The 25,382-nt window shown below is 37.7% G+C and overlaps 1 protein-coding gene and 1 long non-coding RNA gene across 2 annotated transcripts in view; one reads left to right on the top strand and one right to left on the bottom strand.

Moving 5' to 3' along the window:
* KPNA1 (karyopherin subunit alpha 1) overlaps positions 1–25,382 on the top strand; it is a 70,815-nt gene that overhangs the window by 4,304 nt on the left and 41,129 nt on the right. Inside the window, 1 exon segment of the mRNA XM_020912770.2 lies at positions 23,615–23,748. Coding sequence (XP_020768429.2) covers positions 23,620–23,748 — 129 coding nt within the window. The 5' untranslated portion in view covers positions 23,615–23,619.
* On the bottom strand, positions 8,343–17,771 carry LOC139034717 (uncharacterized). The gene is made up of 3 exons (XR_011487217.1): positions 17,528–17,771; positions 12,895–13,559; positions 8,343–9,769 (listed from the first exon to the last, which is right to left on the bottom strand). It is a non-coding gene; the product is annotated as an uncharacterized lncRNA (long non-coding RNA).

Raw genomic sequence — 25,382 nt, 5'->3', positions numbered from 1 at the left:
AGATGTGGGGTTTTTTTGTTTTTTTTTTTTTTTCTTTCCCTTTTTAAGGGCACTCTGGGTCCTTACAAGCTGGGGATATGTGTCCTTTAGTTTTGGGAAATTTTTTATTAGGGCTTTAGGTAAAAAGAGTTATGCTTAACTATGTTTCCCATTTTTGGACACTATCATCAGACTATACAAGGTCCTTTAAATTTTTCTCTTTGATTTCTGAGCCCTGCTTGCATTACCTTTTCTGGTAGGTACCTACTGCATTATGGCTGATACATTCCTTGATTATATATGAATCATGAAATATGTAGTGTGTTGTGTGTATGTATATTTAGTTATTGTATTGTGTTATAGACCTTGTGTGACTTTTTACTGTTTTTACTCAACATTGTTTTGGAGACCTTTCTGTTTTGTGTGTACGTATAATTGTGTATAATGTAGAATTTCATAATACGCACATACCACATTTTAACTACTCATTCCCTAGTCACTAACACCCGAGTTGCCTTTCTGGCATCACTTGTACACTGTGGTAAATATACTCTTCCTTGTACATCTTTATGGACCAGTGTGAGAAGTTCTCTGGGATATATGCCCAGGACTGGGATTCTTGGGTTATAGAATAGAAGGCCTAGCTTATGTGCCTTCTAGCAGTGAGGAGGGTTCTTGTTTGCCCATATCTTTGCCAGTATTTGGTTTTATCCAACTTCTTTATTTTTGCAAGTCAGGTTTAAAATGATGTCTTTTTGTTTTAGTTTACATTCTCTGATAATTAATGAATTTGAGCATCTCGTATCCATTCAGGTTTTCCCTTTTGTTGATTTGTCTGTTTTGTCCTTTGTCTATCTTTCTTTTGGGTTTTCTTTCTTTCTTTTTTTTTTTTTGGCTGCACACTTCTATGCAGCTTGCAGAATCTTAGTTCCTCAAACAAGGATTAAACCCAGGCCAGGGCAGGGAAAGCCTAGAATCCTAACCATTAAGCCACCAGGGAGCTCCCCTTCCTGTCTTTCTTTTTGGTTTGCAGGAGTTCCTTGTGGAGATTTATTGGTTATAGGATTGAAAAATACCTTCTCTTGGCCTGTCATCTTTCTGTTGGTTTTGTCCATAGTATCTTTTATTGAATGAATTTTCTAAATTTGATGCATTGTTTCTTTGATAATCTCTTGCTTATTTGATTTTTTGTCTCTCGGAATTTATTTTAATTGGGTATTAGAATTTTTTGGTCATTTAAAAAATTTTTTTCCTTCCTATTTTCCATCACTTAGTCTTTTTGTTCTGTTTCTTGAGATTTTTTTTTAAATGTTATCTTCCAACCCTTCTGTTGAATTTTAAATTCCTGTTCATATTTAATTTCTTAGAGCTCATTGTTATGATATCGTTCTATTTTTTGATAGACACTATGAGGCTTTCCAGATGGCAGAGTGATAAAGAATTCACCTGCCAGTGCAGGAGATACAGGTTCAGTCCCTGGGTCGGGAAGATCCCCTGGATTAGGAAATGGCATCCTACTCCAGTATTCATGCCTGGAAAATTTCATGGACACAGGTGTCTGACTAGCTGCAGTCCATGGGGTCGCAAAGAGTTGAACACGAGTAGTGACTGAGCACAGCACCTCACTCTACCTTTAGTAATGCCTGGGGGTGGGGAGTGGTGCCCTCCTGTCTCTGAAACCTCCTGCTGTGGGCTGTATGAATCAGCTTCTTACAGGTGCTTCAGTTCAGTTCAGTAGCTCAGTCATGTCCAACCCTTTGTGACCCCATGGACTGCAGCACACCAGGCTTCCCTGTCCATCACCCAACTCCCAGAGCTTGCTCAAACTCATCCATCAAGTCGGTGATGCCATCCAGCCATCTCATCCTCTGTTGTCCCCTTCTCCTCTTGCCTTCAGTCTTGCCCAGCGTCAGGGTCTTTTCCAGTGAGTGAGTTTTTTGCCTCAGGTGGCCAAAGTTAATGGAGCTTTAGCATCAGTCTTTCCAATGAATAATCAGAACTGATTTCCTTTAGGATTGACTGGTTTGATCTCCTTGCAGTGCAAGGAACTCTCGAGTCTTCTCCAATACCACAGTTCAAAAGCATCAATCCTTCCATGTTCAGCTTTCTTTATGGTCCAACTCTCACATCCATACATTACTACTGGAAAAACCATAGCTTTGACTAGACAGACCTTTGTTGGCAAAGTAATGTCTCTGCTTTTTAATACGCTGTCTAGGTTGGTCATAGCTCTTCTTCCAAGGAGCAAGCGTCTTTTAGTTTCATGGCTGCAGTCACCATCTGCAGTGATTTTGGAGTCCAAGAAAATCTGTCACTGTTTCCATTGTTTCCCCATCTATTTGCCATGAAGTGATGCGACTGGATGCCATGATCTTAGTTTTTTGAATGTTGAGTTTTAAGCCAGCTTTTTCACTCTCTTTCACCTTCATCAAGAGGCTCTTTAGTTTCTCTTTGCTTTCTGCTATTAGGGTGATGTCATCTTCTTATCTGAGGTTATTGGTACTTCTCCCAGCAGTCTTTGATTCCAGCTTTTGCTTCATCCAGCATGGCATTTCGCATGGTATACTCTGCATTTAAGTTAAATAAGCAGGATGACAATATACAGGCTTGACATACTCCTTTCCCAATCTGGAACCAGTCCATTGTTCCATGTCTGATTCTAACTGTTGCTTCTTGACCTGCATACAGATTTCTCAGGCAGCAGGTAAGGTGGTCTGGTATTCCCATATCTAAGAATTTTCCACAGCTTGTTGTGATCCACACAGTCAAAGGCTTTGGCGTAGTCAGTAAAGCAGAAGTAGATGTTTTTCTGGAACTCTCTTGTTTCTTCTATGATCCAGTGGACATTGGCAATTTGATCTCTGGTTCCACTGCCTTTTCTGAATCCACCTTGAACATCTGGAAGTTCTTGGTTCATGTGCTTTTGAAGCCTATTTTGAACTGCAAAAGATCAGTTTTTATCCCAAAGAAAGGCAGTGCCAAAGAACATTCAAACTACTGCACAGTTGCACTTATTTCACACCCTAGCAAAGTAATACAGGTGCTTAGGCTTCAGAATTCTCCACTCCACTAGTAAAATACCATTCAATCATCTGTTTTAAGGCTTCTAAAAAGTTTTTGGCATCTCATCTGTGACCTTTGATGCTCTTTTTTTGTGTTCTATCTTTGTAGTTCATCCTTTTTTTTCAAAAAAGTTATAATTTTGGTATGGATTAATCTACCAAATCCATCATTTTATTTCTTAAACTCTTTATCTCTGGTCTGTTCATTCTCTCCATGGTATTTGAGTATTGTATAATCAGTACTTTAGTGTTGAATAACATTAAGTTTTGAGCATTAAGATGTTAATATGTTTTGGGAGGAAAGCACATACATCCTAAAGTGCTAAATCTTAATTTAAATTTATGAGAACCCTTTTAAATGTATACGTAATAGATCTATTAAATTCAGCAATGAATATGAATTGGATAAACACAAGTTTGCCCCCATGCCCCCCACCCACCCCGCGCTCCCATGAAGGAGTCCTTTATGCCTTTTTGGGGGAAAGATTTCTGTTAAAAAAAATCCAACTTATAAGAGGGGAGGCAGTTTTCACTGTTCATAAAGACCTGAAGTCTTCAATCAGAGGGCTTCCCTGGTGTCTCAGATGCTAAAGAATTTGATGAAATAACAACATGTTGAGTTGATAAAATTCTAGCCAAAAGTAAAGAAATTTAATAGTTAGGCCAAGAAGCCTCATTGTAGTAAATTATATGTTTCCACCTTTACTTTTTGAAAGTTTTTCTTATTGTGCAATTAGTATATTGCCTACTGTAGAAAATTTGGAAGATAAAGAATATTAATTTTCATTTAAGATTATTATGTTATGAAATATTTTTAAAAATACAGAGAATGGTATAGATGGGGATTTGTTCCCACCACCCAGATTTTTCATGTGTTAATGTTCTGTTTTTCTTATTTCCCAATATATTATGATTATGTCTCATAGCCAAGCCCTCAATTTGGAATTTTTAGGTTTACAGTTTTTCAAGTATCATTCATTCTGCTGTCATCATTCTTATATATTATATTGATTTTATTTCCTTTGGGTACATTCCAAAAGTGGAATTATTGAATCTTGGGGTGTCAATTCCCAAAATCTTTGGTAAATATTTTCCTTTAAATGTTTGGATATTGAGAATGTCTTTGTGGAGCCTTGCACAATGGGAACCCATAAATACTGAAAGGTGAGGTTTGTATTCAAGGTTATAGTAAATGTCTTTAGAAAGGTTATAGTAAATGTCTCAGTTAAAGAAGGTCTGAAGCTGAGACATGAAAGAAAGGATGGATTTCTATTAGATTAATAGAGTTGAAGCTGTAAGATGTAATCAAAGATGAGCACCTAAGAATCGTATTTGTTGTGTTGACTTCTCCCAGAAGAGGCTTATTGCAGGGTTTTTCAAAATTTGACCCCCACTGAATATAAGAATGTTGTCACTAAAATAAGATGCTCTAATGATTTTGCAGGGAAGACATGGGTAGGATATTTTAAATTTCATTTTTCTTTCCTAATTTTTAATAAAATATTTTTAAGGGACCTGTTACTACTTGACTCTAGAAGTGAAAATCACTCAGTTGTGTCCGACTCTTTGTGACTCCATGGACTGTATACTCCATGAAATTCTCCAGGCCAGAATACTGGAGTGGGTAGCCTTTCCCTTCTTCAAGGGGTCTTCCCAACCCAGGGATTGGACCCAGGTCTCCAGCATTGCAGGCAGGTTCTTTACCAGCTGAGCCACAAGGGAAACCCACTTGAGCAGAGGCTGAATGACAACAAATGAATAATAAATATTTACAAATGGGAGAGCATATACTCTGGAATGCAAATTCACACCTCTCCATTTTCTAATGAAAAAATATATTCAAAAAGTATTCACCAATGAACTGAAAATTTTTTATACTTAAAATTCATTTATGGTTAAATTTGTTAAGTCTGTAACTTGCTTATTTTGTAGTCATACTTTCTTATAGTTTTGGTTTTTTAATATTAAGTACATGTCATGTTTTCTTATAAAATTATGCTTTATTTATACAATGGAATTAAATATACTAACATTTTTTAGTGTTGCACAAAGAATATTGTGAATGTTAAATGTTTACAGTGGTTAGCATGTGTTTGGGATTTATTGACTGCTTGGATTGACTCAGCATACTGAATATAGTGTATACCAATATAATAAAAATGTATCTACACTCAGTGTGTTTTGGGTATAGATTGGTGATGAAGAGTGGAAAAAGTATTGAATGAATCAAGGCCAAAGGAACTTGTAGGACAAAGAAGTTAAGATTTGATCTAAGAAGTGCTAAAAACTCATTCTAGGTCCTTAGACATTAAAGTTACGCAGTGACAAAGTGTTAAGATTAAACTGAGAGCTGTATGAAGGATGAATTAAAAAGCAAAGAGTCTGAGGTTAAGGAAGGGTGGTTTAGAGCTGTTGCAGTTATCTAGCTGTAAAGAATAGCAACTGAACAACTATAAAGTTATTTAGCTGTATGATACGCACCTAGATCAGACTGGTGGCAGAATAGATAGGAATAGATAAAATCAAACACTTTTGGATGGAATAATAGGCAAAATTTAATTATATTAACTAAATAGACATGAAGGGGAAATTGGGAGATTTCATTTTGGAAGAGTACATTTCTATTTTACCACCAGTTTTGTATCTTGTTTTTAACTTTATTGCTTTTGGGGCTTTATTTTCTTAGAAAACAAGGAAAATTGGGCATAATGGCTTTAATTTTAAAGGCTTCTGGTTCCTGAGACAGTGCAAAGTTATTGACAATAACTTAAATTTTTAAATTAATCACTTAGGTGATAATATCCTAAAGATGTTTGCTTAGTATAAAGATAATTTTCTCATTCTTTTACATGTTCATTTTATTATAAATCGCTATAGATTTTCATTTCTTTGTTATCTGAGCTCTCTTCAATCCAGCTGCAACCTACATTTCAGTTGTATTTTGCGTTGAAATGAAAAGAGTGTTGGTTGCTAAGTTGTGTCTGACTCTTTGAGACCCCATGGACTGTAGCCCGCCAGGTTCCTCTGTCCATGGGATTTTCCAAGCAGGAATACTGGAGTGGGTTGCCATTCCCTTCTCCAGTGGATCTTCCTGACCCAGGGATTGAACCCTGATCTCCTACATTGCAGGCAAATTCTTTACCCCCTGAGCCACAAGGGAGACAAAATTACTTTGCATTCAGTTCAGTTCAGTTCATTTCAGTTCAGTAGCTCAGTCGTGTCCGACTCTTTGTGACCCCATGAATCTCAGCATGCCAGGCCTCCCTGTCCATCACCAATTCCCAGAGCTTACTCAAACTCATGTCCATCAAGTCAGTGATGCCATCCAGCCATCTCATCCTCTGTCGTACCTTCTCCTCCTGCCCGCAATCGCTCCCAGCATCAGGGTCTTTTCAAATGAGTCAGCTCTTCACATCAGGTGGCCAAAGTATTGGAATTTCATCTTCAACATCAGTCCTTCCAATGAACACCCAGGACTGATCTCCTTTAGGATGGACTGGTTGGATCTCCTTGCAGCCCAAGGGACTCTCAAGAGTCTTCTCCAACACCACAGTTCAAAAGCATCAATTTTTCGGCTCTCAGCTTTCTTCACAGTCCAACTCTCACATCCATACATGTCCACTGGAATAACCATAGCCTTGACTAGACAGGCCTTTGTTTGCAAAGTAATGTCTCTGCTTTTTAACATGCTATCTAGGTTGCTCATAACTTTCCTTCCAAGTAGTAAGTGTCTTTTAATTTCATGGCTGCAATCACCATCTGTGGTGATTTTGGAGCCCCCAAAAATAAAGTCTGACACTGTCTCCACTGTTTCCCCATCTATTTCCCATGAAGTGATGGGATGGCATGATCTTAGTTTTCTGAATGTTGAGCTTTAAGCCAACTTTTTCACTTTTCTTTTTCACTTTCATCAAGAGGCTTTTTAGTTCCTCTTCACTTTCTGCCATAAGGGTGGTGTCATCTGCATCTCTGAGGTTATTGATAGTTCTCCTGGCAATCTTGATTCCAGCTTGTGCTTCTTCCAGCCCAGCCTTTCTCATGAGGTACTCTACATATAAGTTAAATAAGCAGGGTGACAATATTTTGCATTAGTTTCCAGTAAAACTTTTGCTGCCACTAACGTGATTTTCAGTTGCATGCAGATGCATATCAGAATACACTTGGTAATTTTTGAAAGAAAAAACCCAGCACTAGAGACCTGGTATGTGTCAGAGCTATTACTTCAAATATTTGAAAGGACAGTTGTGTCTGTTTTTAAAAAAACCTCCCACGCAGCAGATACAGTCTCCTCATTACCTTGCTCAGAGAGAACTCTGTCTCATTTATTTCATTTGTGAAGAAATCCTTGATTTTTAAAAAAATGTTGATTATTAGAGCAATTTTAGGTTCCCAACAGAATTGAATGAAAACTACTGAGTTCCCATCTACTGCCTACCCCATATACACACAGTGTCCCTCACCACTTACATTTTCACCAGAATGGTACATTTGTTATAATCCAGTGAACATTGATGCATCATTATCACCCAAAGCCAGTAGGCTACCTTTAGGTTCATTTTTGGAGTTGTACACTCTGTGGGTTTTAACAAATGTAAAATGACATATATCAGCTGTTATAGTATCCAACAGAATAGATTCACTGCCTCCAAAATCCTCTTGCACTCTGCTCTTCATCCCTTAAACCTGGCAACCGCTGATCTTTTAATTCTCCATAGTTTTGCCTCTTCCAGAATGTCATAAAACTGGAATCATGTGGTGAATACAATATCCACCCAAAGAGGGAGAAGGGTATTTTATTAAATAGTCAATCTCATGTATGGATACTGATTTAAACATTTTTAAGAAAACTAATAATTATAAAGAACAACACACAGTGACCAAATGTGTTTATTCCAAGAGTCAAAAATCATTGTTAAGAAATGTATTAATATCTCACCATATTTAATGTGTCAGAGGAGATAAACAATGACCATTTTAATAACTGCCTAAAAGACATTTGATCTTATTCAACACACATTCAGGTTTTTAACTTTTAGTGAAATAGATATGGATGGGTGGTACTTACATGTGATTTTTTTTTAACTATCTCTACTGTGACACAACTGGAGCTGTCATAAATTGCTGATAGAGATGCATGATATTATAGCCACTGTAGAAAGCAGTGTGACAGTTTCTTGTCAAGTTAAACATATACTTACCATGGTGGTGGTTTAGTCGCTAAGTCGTGTCTGGCTATTGGAACCCCATGGACTGTAGCCTGCCAGGCTCCTGTCCATGGGATTTTCCAGGCAAGAATGCTGGAGTGGGTTGCCATTTCCTTCTCCAGTGGATCTGTATTACCCAGCAGTCTCACTCTTAGGTTTTTACCAAGTATGATGAAAATAATTTATCTAAACAAAACCCATATATGAATGTTTATAATAGTTTATTCATCGTCATCTCAGACTGCAATCTAGATGTCTGTCACTGGTGAATAGATAAGCAAATTGCAGAATACAATGGAATATAATTCAGCAGTAAAATGAATCAGTTACTAATAGACACAACAATATGAAGGCAGCTCAGATTAGTTAATACTGAGTGAATGAGGCCACATGCAAAATGCTACATATTGTATGACTCCATTTATTTGACATTCTGAAAAATGAAAATTATAGGGACAGTTTGCCTGGGATTGGGGCAAGTGGATTTATTACTAAGGGACCTGACTGAAGTTTTTGTAGGTGCGAGAAATGTTCTTCATCTTCATAGACATGATGTTTACTTAAATGGCAAGTGTTACTGTATGTAAATTTTGTTGGTGTTGTTTAGCCACTCAGTTGTGGCTGACTCTATGACTCCATGGACTGCAGCATGCCAGGCTTCCCTGTCCTTCACTGTCTCCAGGAGTTTGCTCAAACTCAGCATCTGTTGAGACTCAAGAGTCTTCTCCACTACCACAATTTGAAAACATCATTTCTTCTATGCTCAGCCTTTACAGTCCAACTCTCATATCCATACATGACTACTGGAAAAACCATAGCTTTGACTATATGGACCTTTGTGGGCAAAGTAATGTCTCTGCTTTTTAATATGCTGTCCAGGTTTGTCATAGCTTTCCTTCCAAGGAGCAAGCTTGTTTTAATTTCATGGCTGCAGTCACCATTTGCAGTTATTTTGGAGCCCAAGAAAATAAAAGTTTTTCACTGTTTCCATTGTTTTCCCTATCTACATGCCATGAAGTGAGGGGACCCGATGCCATGATCTTAGTTTTTTGAATGTTGAGTTTTAAGCCCGCTTTTTCACTCTCCTCTTTCACCTTCATCAAGAGGCTCTTTAGTCTTCTTCGCTTTCTGCCATGAGGTAGTATCATCTGCATATCAGGAGAAGGCAATGGCAACCCACTCCAGTACTCTTGCCTGGAATACCCCATGGACAGAGGAGCCTGGTAGGCTGCAGTCCATGGGGTCGCTAGGAGTCGGACACGACTGAGCGACTTCACTTTTACTTTTCACTTTCATGCATTGGAGAAGGAAATGGCAACCCACTCCAGTATTCTTGCCTGGAGAATCCCTGGGACGGGGGAGCCTGGTGGACTGCCGTCTATGGGGTCACACAGAGTCGGACACAACTGAAGTGACTTAGCAGCAGCATCTGCATATCTGAGGTTATTGATGTTGCTCCCGGCAGTCTTGATTTCAGCTTGTTTCATCCAGCCCAGCATTTTGCTTGATGTACCCTGCATATAACTTAAATAAATAAAAAATACAGCCTTGATGCACTCCTTTTCATGTCCTATTCAAACTGTTGCTTCTTAACCTGAATACAGGTTTCTCAGGAGGCAGGTAAGGTGGTCTGGTATTCCCATCTCTTTAAGAATTTTCCACAGTTTGTATGTAAATTATACCCCAATAAACATAAGCTTTAAAAAAAAAACCAGTGTCAAGAATGTCAGCTGAAAGTATCAGAAACAGAATTCAGTAGCTGATTTAATTCAGTGGCTGGCTTTAAAAAATTAACATATAGTAATGAGTAATTTTCCTATAAACAAACAATGACCAGTTAGAATATAATGGAAGGAAACATTACATTTATTGTTGTAACAAAAGGGATAAGTAGAAATACATAATTTCTGACCAAAGAGATATAGTATTGTAAATATGTTCCTTAATCTATGAATTGAATGCTGTCTGAATATCACAAGATTTTTTTCCTCCTCTTAAGACAGAGAAGATTATCTGAACCAAAGGTTCTCAATATTGTGGTCTCAAATTTACACATACCGTGGATCCTGAAAAGCTTTTATATTATTGTGTATCTGTTAATATTTATTGTTTTAGAAATAAAAATTACATGAGGTACCATTACACGCCAGTCAGGATGGCTGCTATCCAAAAGTCTACAAGCAATAAATGCTGGAGAGGGTGTGGAGAAAAGGGAACCCTCTTACACTGTTGGTGGGAATGCAAATTAGTACAGCCACTATGGAAAACAGTGTGGAGATTCCTTAAAAAGCTGGAAATAGATCTGCCATATGACCCAGCAATACCACTTCTAGGCATACACACTGAGGAAACCAGATCCGAAAGAGACACGTGCACCCCAATGTTCATCGCAGCACTGTTTATAATAGCCAGGACATGGAAGCAACCTAGATGCCCATCAGCAGACGAATGGATGAGGAAGCTGTGGTACATATACACCATGGAATATTACTCAGCCATTAAAAAGAATTCATTTGAATCAGTTCTAATGAGATGGATGAAACTGGAGCCCATTATACAGAGCGAAGTAAGCCAGAAAGATAAAGACCATTACAGTATACTAACACATATATATGGAATTTAGAAAGATGGTAACGATAACCTTATATGCAAAAAAAGAAAAAGAGACTCAGATGTATAGAACAGACTTGTGGACTCTGTGGGAGAAGGCGAGGGCGAGATGTTTCAAGAGAACAGCAGCGAAACATGTATATCTAGGGTGAAACAGATCACCAGCCCAGGTTGGATGCATGAGACAAGTGCTCAGGCCTGGTGCACTGGGAAGACCCAGAGGGATGGGGTGGAGAGGGAGGTGGGAGGGGGGACCGGGATGGGGAATACATGTAAATCCATGGCTAATTCATTTCAATGTATGACAAAAACCACTGCAATGTTGTGGAGTGGTTAGCCTCCAACTAATGGAAATAAATGGGAAAAAAAAAAAATAAAGTGAACAATAATGAATATACACCATATCCAAAAAAAAAAAAAAAGAAATAAAAGTTACATTTTAAAACATAAGCATATACAGCAAACATTCCATTAGGCACCAGACTGATGATGCCATCTTACACCATACCTCTGGAAAACTTGCGAGTGAAAGTGAAAAAAGCGTACAACTGAGCATATTATGGAAATAGTGTTCGTGAAAAACTTTTTTTTTTCACATATTATACTGTTAGATATGGAAAATTTTGAATCAGCCTTGGGTTAATGATGATGGTGGGGAACTGTTGCACTCACTCACTGGTACATTGGTGCAGTATTTTAGAGGAAACTTTGACAGTATTAAAATTTTAAATGAACATATTTTTGACCTTGAGATTCATTGTTTTTATTTCATTTATGGATATAATTGCAAAATAAGTACAAATACTTGAGAGAATATTGGTTACAGCATTGTTTGTAATAGAAAATTGAAGTGAAGTGAAAGTTGCTCACAGTTGTGTCCTACTTTTTGCACCCCTATGGACTATACAGTCTGGAATTCTCCAGGCCAGAATACTGGAGTGGGTAGCTGTTCCCTTCTCCAGGGAATCTTCCCAATCTGGGATTGAACCCAGGTCTCTCCCACATTGCAGGCGGATTCTTGACCAGCTGAGCCACAAGGGAAGCCCAAGAATACTGGAGTGGGTAGCCTATCCCTTCATCAGCTGATCTTCCTGACCCAGAAATCTAACCAGAGTCTCCTGCATTGCAGGTGGATTCTTTACCAACTGAGCTACCAGGGAAGCCCCAAAAGAAAGTTGAAGTCAAGCTTAATTGTCAGTGATGTGTCTGGTCTAGTTATTATGCTATAAAAATTACTATGTTGTTAAAAATGATAAAGCTCTCTAGGTGTTGGTTTGGAAAGTTGAAAGTTGGAGCAGAGTGCAAAACTGCATATAGAATTGCTCTGTCAGTATACAGTAATAACTGAAAGGATATGTATGTGTTTGTATAACCAATTCTTGAAAAGATATATGGAAAACTTGATAGTGGCTACCTTTAGAAACAGTGAGGGAGGTACACTTTCATTTTTCTTTTTATACCCTCCCATAGTGTTTGGATTTCTTTCTTTTTTTTTTTAATGCTTTGAAATTCAAAGACACGGGTGCACTATATGAATGGTAGAAATTATTAGAATGTTGGAGTCATTTGTGAGTTCTTGGATACCAAAATTTAACCAAAGAAGTAATAAAAAACCAAGAGGCCTTTGCATTTCTTATGTGTACTTACTTCTTTTAAAGAACAGTTGCTCAAACCAAACATGACTTACTACTGTTCTCATCAGTTGTTCTTTCTAAGGTCTGTGCCTTTATTTTGTACTCTCTTCTGTTTCGTGGACCTTTCTCTTTTAGCCCCTGTAGTCCTGTCTATGCCTCACAACCTTCCTGAAACACCATCTTTTCTATGAAGCCACCCCTGATCAGTTTAGTCAGATGAGATCTTTTTTTGAAACTTTAGAGCTATTTATAGCCATTTTTTCATTACACAAATATCAGGTGTGATCTATATATGGGCCGGACAGTGGAAGTATGCTTTCATACGTTACTTCTCTTCTCCTTATAAAGTATTGTCTCCATAGTGCTAATCAGGAAACCAAGATTCACAGAATTTTAGTATCTTACCTACATCTTGGTGCTTAGAAGTAAATTTGAAAATAGGGCTTCAGTGCCAGACCTCTTCTCTGGACTTTCTTCTTATGACACTTTAATAAAAAGCAGGTGAATAATTTAAGTTTTGTGTGACCATTTCTTTCCTCTTTAGCGTTTTTTCTAGTTTAAAATTTTTTGAAATAATTTAAAAAATAAAATTTTTTTTAAATAATTTAAATCTTACAGATGAAATGTACAAAGCCCACCTGTTTACCTTTCATCCACCTTCCCCAGTTGTTCAGTGTACCTTCTGCTCCATTTATGTTATTGTTTATTGTCTCTCTGTGTGTGTATGCTGTATTCCCAACTTTGCCTTTCCTTAATTGCTTGCCCGTCCAGCTCCATGTTGAATCTAAGCTTCTAGTTATTTAAATCTAATTGATTTTGGTTGTAAACTTTATCTGGGTCTTGCCCTGTTTCTGTACTACTGTATCTTTAACCTGAAACTTATGATTCGTTAATTTGGATATCATTGCAGCACTGTTGATATTATGCTGTCCTGTGATAGTTCAGAACCAAAATGCTACTTACCTTAGAATCCAACTGTTCTCTATGTCCTTTCTCAGTGCCATTAATTATGATTCCTTCAGAATTATTTGCAAATTCTCATCTTCTTTGCACCAGTCTTTCAGTCCAATCTGACAAAACACCAGTGGATATATGTGTTAGTATGCTTGGGCTGCCATAAAAAAGTACCACAGATTGGGTGATTTAAACAACAGAAATTCATTTTCTCACAGTCCTGGAGGCTACACGTCTAAGATCAAGGTTCCAACAGGGTTGGCTTTTGGTAAGGCCTCTCTTCCTGACTTGCAGATGGTCACCTTCTGTCTGTTCTCACATAACTTCTTGTCAGCACAGGGCAGTGGTTGTAGGTAGAGGTCTCTGGTGTCTCTTGCTCTGGTAAGAACACCCACCTTATTGGATTAAGGCCCCATCCTTATGACCTTGCTTGCTTGCTTCCTTGCTAAGTCACTTCAGTCGTGTCCGACCCTGTGCGACCCCATAGACGGCAGCCCACCAGGCTCCCCCATCCCTGGGATTCTCAAGGCAAGAACACTGGAGTGGGTTGCCATTTCCTTCTCCAATGTGTGAAAGTGAAAAGTGAAAGTGAAGTCACTCAGTTGTGTCTGACTTGTAGCGACCCGATGGACTGCAGCCTACCAGTCTCCTCCGTCCATGGGTTTTTCCAGGCAAGAGTACTGGAGTGGGGTGCCATTGCCTTCTCTGCCTTATGACCTTATTTGACCTTAATTATCTGTGAGCCTCCTGAATCCTTCCCTATAAAGGATGAGAATAATAATTTTTGCCCTGTAGGTATTTTTGTTTTTAAAGAGATTCAAGTTAAATAGGTGATGTGACATAGCACGCTATCAATCAGTGATTTTCAAATCAGGCTTGCATCAAAATCATCCTAAAAATAACTTTCTTTGACTTTTAAGTCTGATAGCATAAGAGCTCTGCAGACCTGCTCACTAATACAACAGAGGAAAACTATTAAAAAGCAACTTCTTAGAGATTTGGAAATAGTTCTAGGGCATACAGTAAATGCGGTACTTCTGCCAGAAGGAATGTTTTCTTCCTAGGAGAAGCAGGACACCAGGATTCTCATCCTATCCCCAGATGCCTGCTGTTGAGGCTAAGTTCTGGGCAAATGTGTTGCAGAAGTAGGGGGCTACCTTCTGTCCAGCCCCCACTTGTGGAATAAAGGGTTACCTTGGTAACAGAGCTGATAGGGAATAGAACACCTTTTCCCTAGGTTGTAAGGTGGTAGCTCTGTGTCAGGAGAGATGATCTCCATTTGCTGCCTGTCTCCCACCGAATACTCAGTTACTAAATGGGTGTCACTCTGAAAAATGTGCTGTTGTCCACACCCTCATCTTGAGAGTCTCGATTCAGAGATTTTGCTTGGGGGTAGGTTGGAGGAGAAGGGGACTACAGAGGATGAGATAGTTGAATGGCATCACCAACTTAATGGACGTGAGTTTGAGTAAACTCCGGGAGTTGGTGATGGACAGGGAGACCTGGTGTGCTGCAGTCCATGGGGTTGCAAAGAGTCGGATATGACTGAGCGACTGAACTGAACTGAACTGAGAGGAGAGAAGCAGGTCATAAAACATAGCTCCTAATCTCTGCCTCAAGGAACCGACTTCATTTGCAGTAGAGTTGGAGAGGTTCAAACCTCAGAGTACTTTGACAAACAGTGGAATTTGTGAAAACTGCCTCCCAAAGGCAGTTGGGAGGTTTGTAGATTCAAGAAAATACAAACTAAACTGCAGGCCATTGAGTTTGCCAGCAAGAACTGGGATAAGAGACAGCTGGAAGGAGCCTTTCTGGGGACAGTGAATGTCAAACACTGACTTGAAACTACTCCTTCAAAGGAGCCTGAATCTGATTGGATTCCTCTGTAGCACAATTTGTACCTGAAGCTGTTGTTTAAAACAGTAGAGTGATCAGCTGGCAATTCAGTTCAGTTGCTCAGTCGTGTCTGACTCTTTGCAACCCCATGAACTGCAGCACGCCAGGCCTCCCTGTCCATCACCAACTCCCAGAGTCCACCCAAACCCATGTCCATTGAGTCAGTGATGCCATCCAACCATTTTATCCTCTGTCATCCCCTTCTCTTCCTGCCCTCAATCTTTCCTAGCATCAGGGTCTTTTCAAATGAGTCAGCTCTTTGTGTCAGGTGGCCAAAGTATTGGAGTTTCAGCTTCAACATCAGTCCTTCCAGTAAACACTCAGGACTGATCTCAGCTGGCAGTTAATGGAGGTTAGAGTCCTGACAATTACTGTTAGATCACAATGACTTTGGTCTAGGCTATTTCCCCGCTGAGGATCAACATCAGAGGCTTAACACTCCAAGTGTCTGGGTGTGTGTGGTGGGAAAGTGGACTTCTTTAAAATAAAACAGCAAATTACTAAACAAGTAAGCAAATAAAAATACAAAACCTCATAGATGGAGGAGTGTACACAGAGTTGCCACATAGTATTTTATAAGATGGTTGTGTGTGTGTTAGTTGCTTAGTCATGTCCGACTCTTTGCAGTCCCATAGACCGCAGCCGACCAGGCCCCTCCATCCATGGGATTCTCCAGGCAAGAACACTGGAGTGGGTTGCCATTTCCTTCTCCAAAAGAAACTATAGAAAGAAAGAAAGTGAACCAATAAAAAGGTAAAATACGTGCAAACAAAAACAAAACCCAGGAAAATATGACTGATACACTGGGAAGAGCAGACAATAGAAACTGCCTGTGAGCAAAGATGTTGGATTTAATAGGAATAGATTTTGAAGTAATCGTTATAAATATATTCAAAGAATCAAAGGAAACCTTCATCAAAGAAGTCAAATATGATGACAACCCATGTCAAGTAAGATACTAGCAATCAAGGGACAGAAATTCTGAAGAAGAACCAAGTGGAAATTCTGGAGTTGAAAAGTACTATGACTAATGAAAAATTAGGGGGCTCAATAGTAAGATTTGAACTGGTGGAAAGGAAGAATTTGTGAACTGGGAATAGATGTATAGAAATCCAAGGAAAGGAGAGGAAAAAAATGGGTAAAATTGAAGAGCCTCAGAGGAATATAGGGCATCATTAACTGCACCACAGTATATATAAAGAGAGTACCAGAAGAAAAGGGGAGAAAAAAAAGTGGAAAAGTATTCATGGAGATAATGGTTGAAAATATCTCAAATTTATGAAAAAGAGTGACCTACATATACATCCAAAGAGCCCAAGGAACTTCAAGTAGGATCAACATAAGAAAATCTTCAAATGGACCTGTCAGTGTGACTGTTGAAAATAAGAAAAGGAGAGGAAAACAGCCAATTATTTACTTAGAAGAACCCTGATTAAAAAAAAAAAAAAGCTGACTTCTCATCAGAAACAAAGTCCAGAAGTTGGTAGAGTAATATATTCCATGTACTCAGAGACAAATACTATTAACCCCAATTTTTTTTATACCCAGCAAAGCTGTCTTTTAAAAATGAATGTATGATACTTACCAGACACACCTTCTGAGAGACTTTACTACTAACACACTTGCCTTTCAAGATGGCTATGGGATGTTCTTTAGGCTGAAAGCAAGTGATTGTAGGTGGTAATTTCAGTCTGCATGAACACAAGAGCACCAGTAAAGGTAATTATGTAATTTTGAAAGTGTAAAAGCACATCTTTCCTGCCTTTTTCCTAAAACTGATTTAAAAAGCAGGTGTGTAAAATAATGTGTGTTCAGTAAATCCCCTACATACAAATGAGTTCTGTTTTGAGAGCACATTCATAAGTCCAATTTGTTCATAAGTCCAACAAAGTTAGTCTAGGTACCCAATTAACACAACCATCTTTATATCAACAGTACTATACTGTAATAAGTTTATAATACTTTTCATAAACATAATACATGAAAAACAAAAAATGAACATTTTTAATCTTCAGTCCAGTACCTTGAAAAGTTCAATAGTAAAGTACAACAGCTGGCATACAGGGGCTGGCAGTGAGGGAACAGGCAAGAAGAGTTGCTGACTAGAGTAAGGAGAGGAGGTGGGAGATGGTAGAGCTGAAGGATCGTCAGCAGTAGGAGACGGAAGGCATGCTGCAATTTTACTCACACCTGACATTGATGGCATAGGTTCTGGTTCCTTGCTGGGTTCAGTTCAATCTACCTTCTTAAAAAAATGATCCAGTCATGTCTGGGTAGTAGCTCTGTTCTTGTCATAGGTGACACGGTATCACTGGATTGCTTTCTGAACAGCTGCTGCAACCTTCATGTACCGTTCTACATTCAGGTCCTTGCCTCAAAAACTTAACAGTGCTTTCTCCAATAAAGAAAATGCCCTTGCAGTATTCTGCATTGTGAATCTCTTCCGTTCTTAAGTTACTTCCTCTTCTCACTCTGCTCTCTCAGTTATTTTCACTTTTGTTTCTATCATTATTGCTTGGCACTTAGTATCTTAGCAGTACCAGCTTGTGCCACTGCTGCTTTTGCATTTGCTTCTGGACATTCTGGACTTGAAATAAAGGTACTAAGAAGAATGAGTGCCAAAGAATTGATGTTTTTGAATTGTGGTTCTAGAGAAGACTCTTGAGAATCTCTTGGACAACAGGGAGAGCAGACTAGTAAATCCTTAAGGAAATCAGCCCTTAATGTTCATTGGAAAGACTGACGCTGAAGCTGTAGTACTTTGGCCCCCTGATGCAAAGAGCCAGCTCTTTGGAAGATAGAATCTTGAGTCGGCCCCCTTAGACCACTTGGCCATCCTGACATGACACTGAGCCAGCTCTTTGTTAAAGACCCTGATGCTGGGAAAGATTGAGGGCAGGAGGAGAAGGGGATGACAGAGGACAAGATGTTTGGATGGCATCACTGATTCATTGGATGTGAGTTTGAGCAATTCCAGGAAGAAGTGAAGGAAGAGGAAGCTTGGCATGCTGCAGTTCATGAGGTTGCATAGAGTCGGAGATGACTTAGCGACTGAACAACAGTAACATACTGTACAGTACAGTGAAGTACATACACAAAAGCACAACCACTTAAAATGGATGCATGCATGTGACAATGCATACCAGAACGTGAACTAACTTACATGATGGGACATGTGAATACATGTTCACAGCTTGAAACTTCATGTGTGGGGCCTTACTCTAATGTATTCTTGGGCCTGTAGAAATGTAATATATTTGAAATGTATCTGCTAATAGCAGCTCAGAGTAGGTGAGTGGGAACAAAACTATGTTAAGCTAAGGAAATAACATAGATGTTATTTATTTTATGTTGTTTATAACATAAAGTAATAATAACTGTTGTTGGGTTTGTAATATTATATAACAACAGTATGATAAAATGGGAAAAGGGATAGAATTATATAACATAATGTTTCTATATCTCCTTGGAATTAAGGGAGTGTTAAGTCTGAAGCTGATTCTGAGAAGTGAAAGTGTATGGAAAGCCCTTGAGCAACTACTAGGGGGGAAAAACAAAAAAAGTACAGTGAAAAATCACTATAGAAATTTTTAAGTGTTTCATTAAAAATTACTTATTACAAAAGAAAGCAGTGATAGAGTAATAAAGGAACAAAAGACATGAGACAAAATAAGAAATGAAAAAGCAGTCACCACTCCAACTGTATTGGTAATAAGACTAAATATGAATTGATTAAACAGTCTAATTAGAAATGCAGAAATTCAGACTGGATCCAACTATATACTCTCTATAAGAGACATATGTTATTTACCTTATTTTATTTTTTGGCTGCATCGTGGCACATGGGATCTTAGTTCCCTGGCTGGAGATTGGACCCATGCTCCCTACAATGGAAGTATGGAGTCCTAACCACTGAACTGCTAGGGAAATCCCTGAGACATATTTTAAGTTTAAACATACAGATACAACAAAGGTATAAGTATGGAAAAAGATGAATAACTAGCAACTAGGAAGAAGCTGGAGTGGCTATACTAATAACAGAATAGATTTTAAAACAATGTTACTAGAGAAGAGAGAGACACTTTATGGTGATAAAAAGGTCAATTCATTAGATAGGTCAAAGTTATTATATGTACCTAATAATAGCATCAAAATGAAAGAAGCAAAAACTGACAGAAAAGAAAAGGAAATAGTTCAACAATAATGGTTGGGAGACTTCAATTACTGTAATTTCAATGATGGACCACTTAGCATAAGGTCAGAAAAGAAACAACACTATATATGGACATGAGAGGGGTGGAGAGGGTGAGATGTATGGAAAAAGTAACATGGAGACTTGCATTACCATATGTACAATAGAAAGTCAACGGAAGTTTGCTGTATGGCTCAGGAAACTCTCAAATAAGAACTCTGAATCAACCTAAAAGGGTGGGACGGGGAGAAAGATGGGAGGGCGGTTCCAAAGGGAGGGGATATATGTACACCTGTGGCTGATTCTGAAGAGGCAATGGCAGCCCACTTCGGTTCTCTTGCCTGGAGAATCCCAGTGACGGCGAAGCCTGGTGGGCTGCCGTCTGTGGGGTCGCACAGAGTTGGACACGACTGACGCGACTTAGCAGCAGCAGCAGCATGGCTGATTCATGTTGAAGTTTGACAGAAAACAACAAAATTCTGTAAAGCAATTATCCTTCAATAAAAAAATAAAAAAGGAAACAACACTATAACCATCTAGACCCAGCAGATATGTATAGAACACATCACCACCTAGCAACAGCAGAACATATATATTCTTCTTGAGTGCGTGTGGGACATATTTTAGGACACACCACGTGCTATGCCAAAAGACAAACCTAACACATTTAAGAGGATTGAAATAGTACAAAGGATGTTCTCTGACTGCTGTGAAAAGAAATTAGAAATGAAAGCAGAAAGGAATTTGGGGAACTTACAAATATGTGGAAGTTAAGGAACGTACTCCTAAATAGTCAGTGGGTCAGAGAAGAAATGGAAATCAGGAAATACTTTTAAGATAAATGAAAGTGAAGTTAGCACCTAAGAAAACTTAGGGGATACAACTAAAGCAGTGCTTAGAGGGAAATTTCTAGCAATAAATGCCTAAATTAAGAAAGAGGAACAATCTCAAATCAATAACCTAACCTTCTTTAGTAAATCACTGGAAAAAGAAGAGCAAAATAAAAGGATGGAAGTAGTAAAAATAAGGTAAAAATTAATGAACTAGAAAATAGAAAAACAGAGAAAATTAAGGAGACCAAAAACTGGTTCTTTGAGAGAACCAACAAAATTGAGAAACCTTTGCTAGGTTGAGAAAGAAAACTCAAGTTACTAGAGTCAAAGATGAAAGAAGGAACATAACTAAAAATAAGAGGATGATGATGGAATTTTATGAACAGCTGTGTACCAGTGTTACATGGATTCGTGCATGCTTGGTGTCTTACTCTTTGCAACCCCGTGGACTGTACCCCATCAGGCTCCTGTGTCCATGGACTTTTCCAGCAAGAATACTGGAGTGGGTTGCCATTTCCTACTCCAGTAAGTTTCATAGGTTAGGTAAAATGGACACGCAGCTTAAATAAAATGGGCACATTTTTAAAACTGACTTAAACAGATAATCTGAGTAGACCTGCAACAAGTGAAGAGATTGGATTAATCATAAAACCTCCTGCAAAGAAAAGCCCTATCCTGCTGAATTCTACCAAACGTTTAAAGAATTGACTAATTCTTCACCAACTCTTGCAAAAAACTGAAAGGAGGAATACTTCCCAACATATTTTATAAAGCTAATATTACCCTGATGCTGAGGACATCATAAGGGGAGTACAGACCAATATCTCTTATGAATATGAACACACAATTCTCAATAAAATACTAGCAAACTAAAGTCAGCAACACATAAAGAGATTTATACAGCATGACCAAGTGGCATTTATCCCAGAAATGCAAGGTTCACAAACCAATTATGTAATAATGTAGCAGTAAATAAAAAACAAAAGTTACCGTCTTTGCAATAGATAGAAAAACTTTTTTGACAAAATTCTAATACCCTTTACTGATCAAAAGAAAAAGCATGAGAATATGTATTAAGAAAGAACTTCCTCCACATGATAAAAAGAACATCTGTGAAAATTTGGAAGGTGACATCACACTTGGTGTTGAAATACTGGATACATTCCCGTAAGATTGGAGATGTAAGACAAGATTGTCAACTCTCCACTTCTATATGAAATTGTATTGGAAGTTCTGATCTTGGCAGTTATGCAAGAAGAAGAAAAGGAATGAAAGTAGCGAAACTATCTCTGGCAGATGACATGGTCTCGTATGCAAAAAATCCTAAAGAATCCACTAATAAAATACTCACATTAACAAGTTCAGTTCTGCAAGGTTGTGGAATACAAAAGTCAACATATAAAAATTGATTGTATTTATATAGATTTGTTATGAATAATTCAAAGGTAAGTTAAGAAAATAATTCCATCTACAATAGCATAAAAATACTTGGTGAATTTAACAAATGTGATATACTCTGAAAACTACAAGACTTTGTTGAAAGACATTAAATATCTAAGTAAAAAAAAAATTGTCTTCATGGGTTGGAAGATTAACATTAAGGTGGCAGTACTGTCCAGATTGATTTACAGATTCCATGCAGTTCGTATTGGAATGCCACCTGACTTCTTGTAGAACTTGACAGACTGATTCTAAAAGTCACATGGAATTCTAATAGTCACATGGAATAATACACTCACAGTGTATCCATCCAGGTGAGTGAAAATAGTCTTTAAAAAAAAAAGTGAATAAAAGACGATTCATACTTCATGATGTTAAGACTTTAAAAAAAATTAGTAAGCAAGGCTTTGTGGAATTGGCACAAGGATACATATACAGATCAAGGGAATAGAATTGAAAGGTGAGAAATAAAACTTATCTGTAATTGACTGATTTTCAACAAGAGCATCAAGACTATACAAAAGAGAAAGAATGGTTTTTCCTTTTTCAGTAGTGCTGGAACAATTGGTAGCCATGTGCAAAATAATGTAGTTGGATCCTTAAACGTCAAACCATACTTAACTCAAAATGGATGATAAACCTAAATATGAGAGATAAGACTCTAAAACTCTTAGAATGAAACTGAGGGTTAAGAATTGCTGAGTATGGCACTAAGAACATTAAAAACTTTTGTGCTTCAAAGTATAACATTGGACCTTCCCTGGTGGTCCAGTGGTTAAGAATCCACCTTCCATTGCAGGAGACACAGATTCAGTCCCTTATCAGGGAACTGAGGTATCCCACATGCTGCAGGGCAACTAAGTCTGTGCCACCAATAGAGAGAAGCCTGTGTGCTGCAACTAAGACCTGATGCGGCTAAAAATAAAATTTAAAAAATTACAAAATATGCTATCAACAAAATGAAAATTTGACAACCTATAAAATGGAAGAAGATATTAACAAGTCATATATCTGACAGGGACTTCTATGTAGAATAAAGAATTCTTACAGCTCAGTGGTAAAAATGACAACCCAATTTAAAAATGGGCAAAGAATCTGAATAGAAATTTTTATGGAGGATGTATAATTGGCAAACAAATAGGTTTAAAGACATCTATCCCACTAGAATGGCTAGAATCAAAAAGGTTGTGCTTCTTTGCTATACACCTGAAACTAACAAAGTATTGTAAATCAGCTATCTTTCAGTTTAAAAAAAAGCTGTGATAGCAGGTGTTGGTGAGGATGTGGAGAAACTGGCAACCCTTGTACACTGCTTTTGTAAATGTAAAATGGTGCAGCCACTTTGGAAAAATAGTTTGGTACTTCTTGAAATGACAACAGATCTGCATAAAAACTTGTCCATAAGTGTTTATGGAAACACTTTTCAGAGTAGCCAAAAAATGGAAAGAACCCGGATGTCCATCATTTGATGAGTGGATAAATATAATGGAGTGTATCTATACAATGGGGTATTATTCAGTCAAAAAGGAATAAAGTACTAATATATGCTGCAACTTGGATGAGCTTTGAAAATACTATGCTAAGTGGAAGAAACCAGGCACAGAAGATCACACGTATTCAATTCATATGAAATATCCAGAAGCAATAGCTTTTTGAGGTGGTGAAAATGTTTAAAAATTGACCGTGGTGTTGATTGTATATAATTGTGAATATGCTAAAAGACACTGAATTGTACAAAAATGTGAACTATTAAAGTAGCAGAGCTCTCCTAGTAAGCTGAGCTCCTCTGTTTCCTCTCTTATTTTTGTAGAAATCATGACTACTCCAGGAAAAGAGAACTTTCGCCTGAAAAGTTACAAAAATAAGTCCCTGAATCCTGATGAGATGCGCAGGAGGAGGGAGGAAGAAGGACTACAGTTACGTAAACAGAAAAGAGAAGAGCAGGTAAATCCTTTACCCATACTAATTTTTCTTAAAGAACTTAATGTTCTATTTCAATCCTGACTTCACCTTCCTGTATCTTACTTTTAATAATGTTTAATATATAGATACATATGTCCCCTTCCCAACTATAAAGTCAGCTTATTTTAGGGGTATGGGAGTGGAGGTGATGTAAAGTAGAATATAAGAATGAGGTTCTCATGTTCCCAATTGCTGTTTAATTACTATTTAATATTTTGGCCTGTTTGTTTTATTTTTCTAAAGTTACAGCTTCTTTTAAGATTCTTTGTGTGGAGGAAAAAAAAAGATTGTGTGTGTATTAATGAATTCTCAAGTGACCAATTTGAGAATTGGTCCCTTGCTTTTCCTTCTAAAGTTTAATTTGAAAATTTATCAACATGTATAGAAATAAAGAATAGATAATGAATCTCATAAACCCATCCTTTGGGTTCATTGCTTGTCAACAGTTTGCTGTACTTGTTTTGTATCTGTCTTTGTATCTTTATATTTCTTTATTACCTAGTATTTTAAACAAAATTTCAAGAAGTAAGTCTTTTTACCCCTAAATTCTGTATCATTCATAATGACACTTAGGACAAGAATTTTGATCATTTTTAACCTTAGAGCATCTACAGGAGAATCTGACACTCACTGTCATTTTACCTTTCTCTAAAAATCCTTAGGACAAATGGTCCATCACGTTTGGCCAGGAAATTTAAAGGTAGAGGACTTAGGTCTTTTTTTTTTTTTTTTTTTGCTAAGACTTCAGTTTGGAAGGACCATTTGACCCCCACACTATAAAAAGCTCCATATAAGGTAGGTGAATGAGTCGGTACCCTTTGTACCTGGGAAATAGGTAATCTGTTATAAATATTTTAGTTACAGTGAGTTATTCAACACACACTATTCTTTTGCATAACACTGCACTAGAATATCCAATTATTTGAAGTCCAAGTATAGCAAATTAAGTTTTTAACAGTCCGCTTTACCATCTTGTGAAAGCAACCACTTATTCATAAAAGGATGAGTTTCTTTTGGTTTCTTGTTGCATCTTTATTCGTCTCTGTGTCTTATTTGAAGTGGAACCTTTTCTTTGGATGAGCTATTATTTAGCTTCTATTATGGGGGTAAATTGCAGAAATTACAACAGCACTGTTACATATTTATATTCACATGTAAATATGAATTACATGTATGTATGCATACAAGAACAAGTATAGATCTGAATATAACCAGTAGACTATGCGTTATATTTAGCATAAAGCCATTTGAAGATGATGTAATGGCAGTCTGCCAATAACAGTATTTATTTTATACTGTTTTCTTCTTGGTGATAGGAACTTCATGTTATTAGACTTCATTGTAAAATTTATATAAACAAAATAAGTTTTTCATATTCAATTGCCTGAAGGTAGGTGCTCTGTCAGTGGCAAGTATGGTCCCATTTACCTGACTAAAAACCTTTGTAGTTGATGTTCTGTCATCTTCATTGTATGACATCTGGAACTGTAATAGGGCCTTAATAGGTTTCTATGATAGGGTTCTGGAATATTATTCTATTTAAAATTTTAATTTTGTTGTTTCATATGTGCCATCTTATGTAGGGAGAACTGGTAAAGCAAATTAGGCGGCTTCTT

Source organism: Odocoileus virginianus, chromosome 4 (genome assembly GCF_023699985.2).
Source record: "Odocoileus virginianus isolate 20LAN1187 ecotype Illinois chromosome 4, Ovbor_1.2, whole genome shotgun sequence".
Taxonomy (NCBI): Eukaryota; Metazoa; Chordata; class Mammalia; order Artiodactyla; family Cervidae; genus Odocoileus; species Odocoileus virginianus.
Note: the sequence above shows the minus strand (reverse complement) of the source record. Positions and strands in the feature narration are given on the sequence as shown.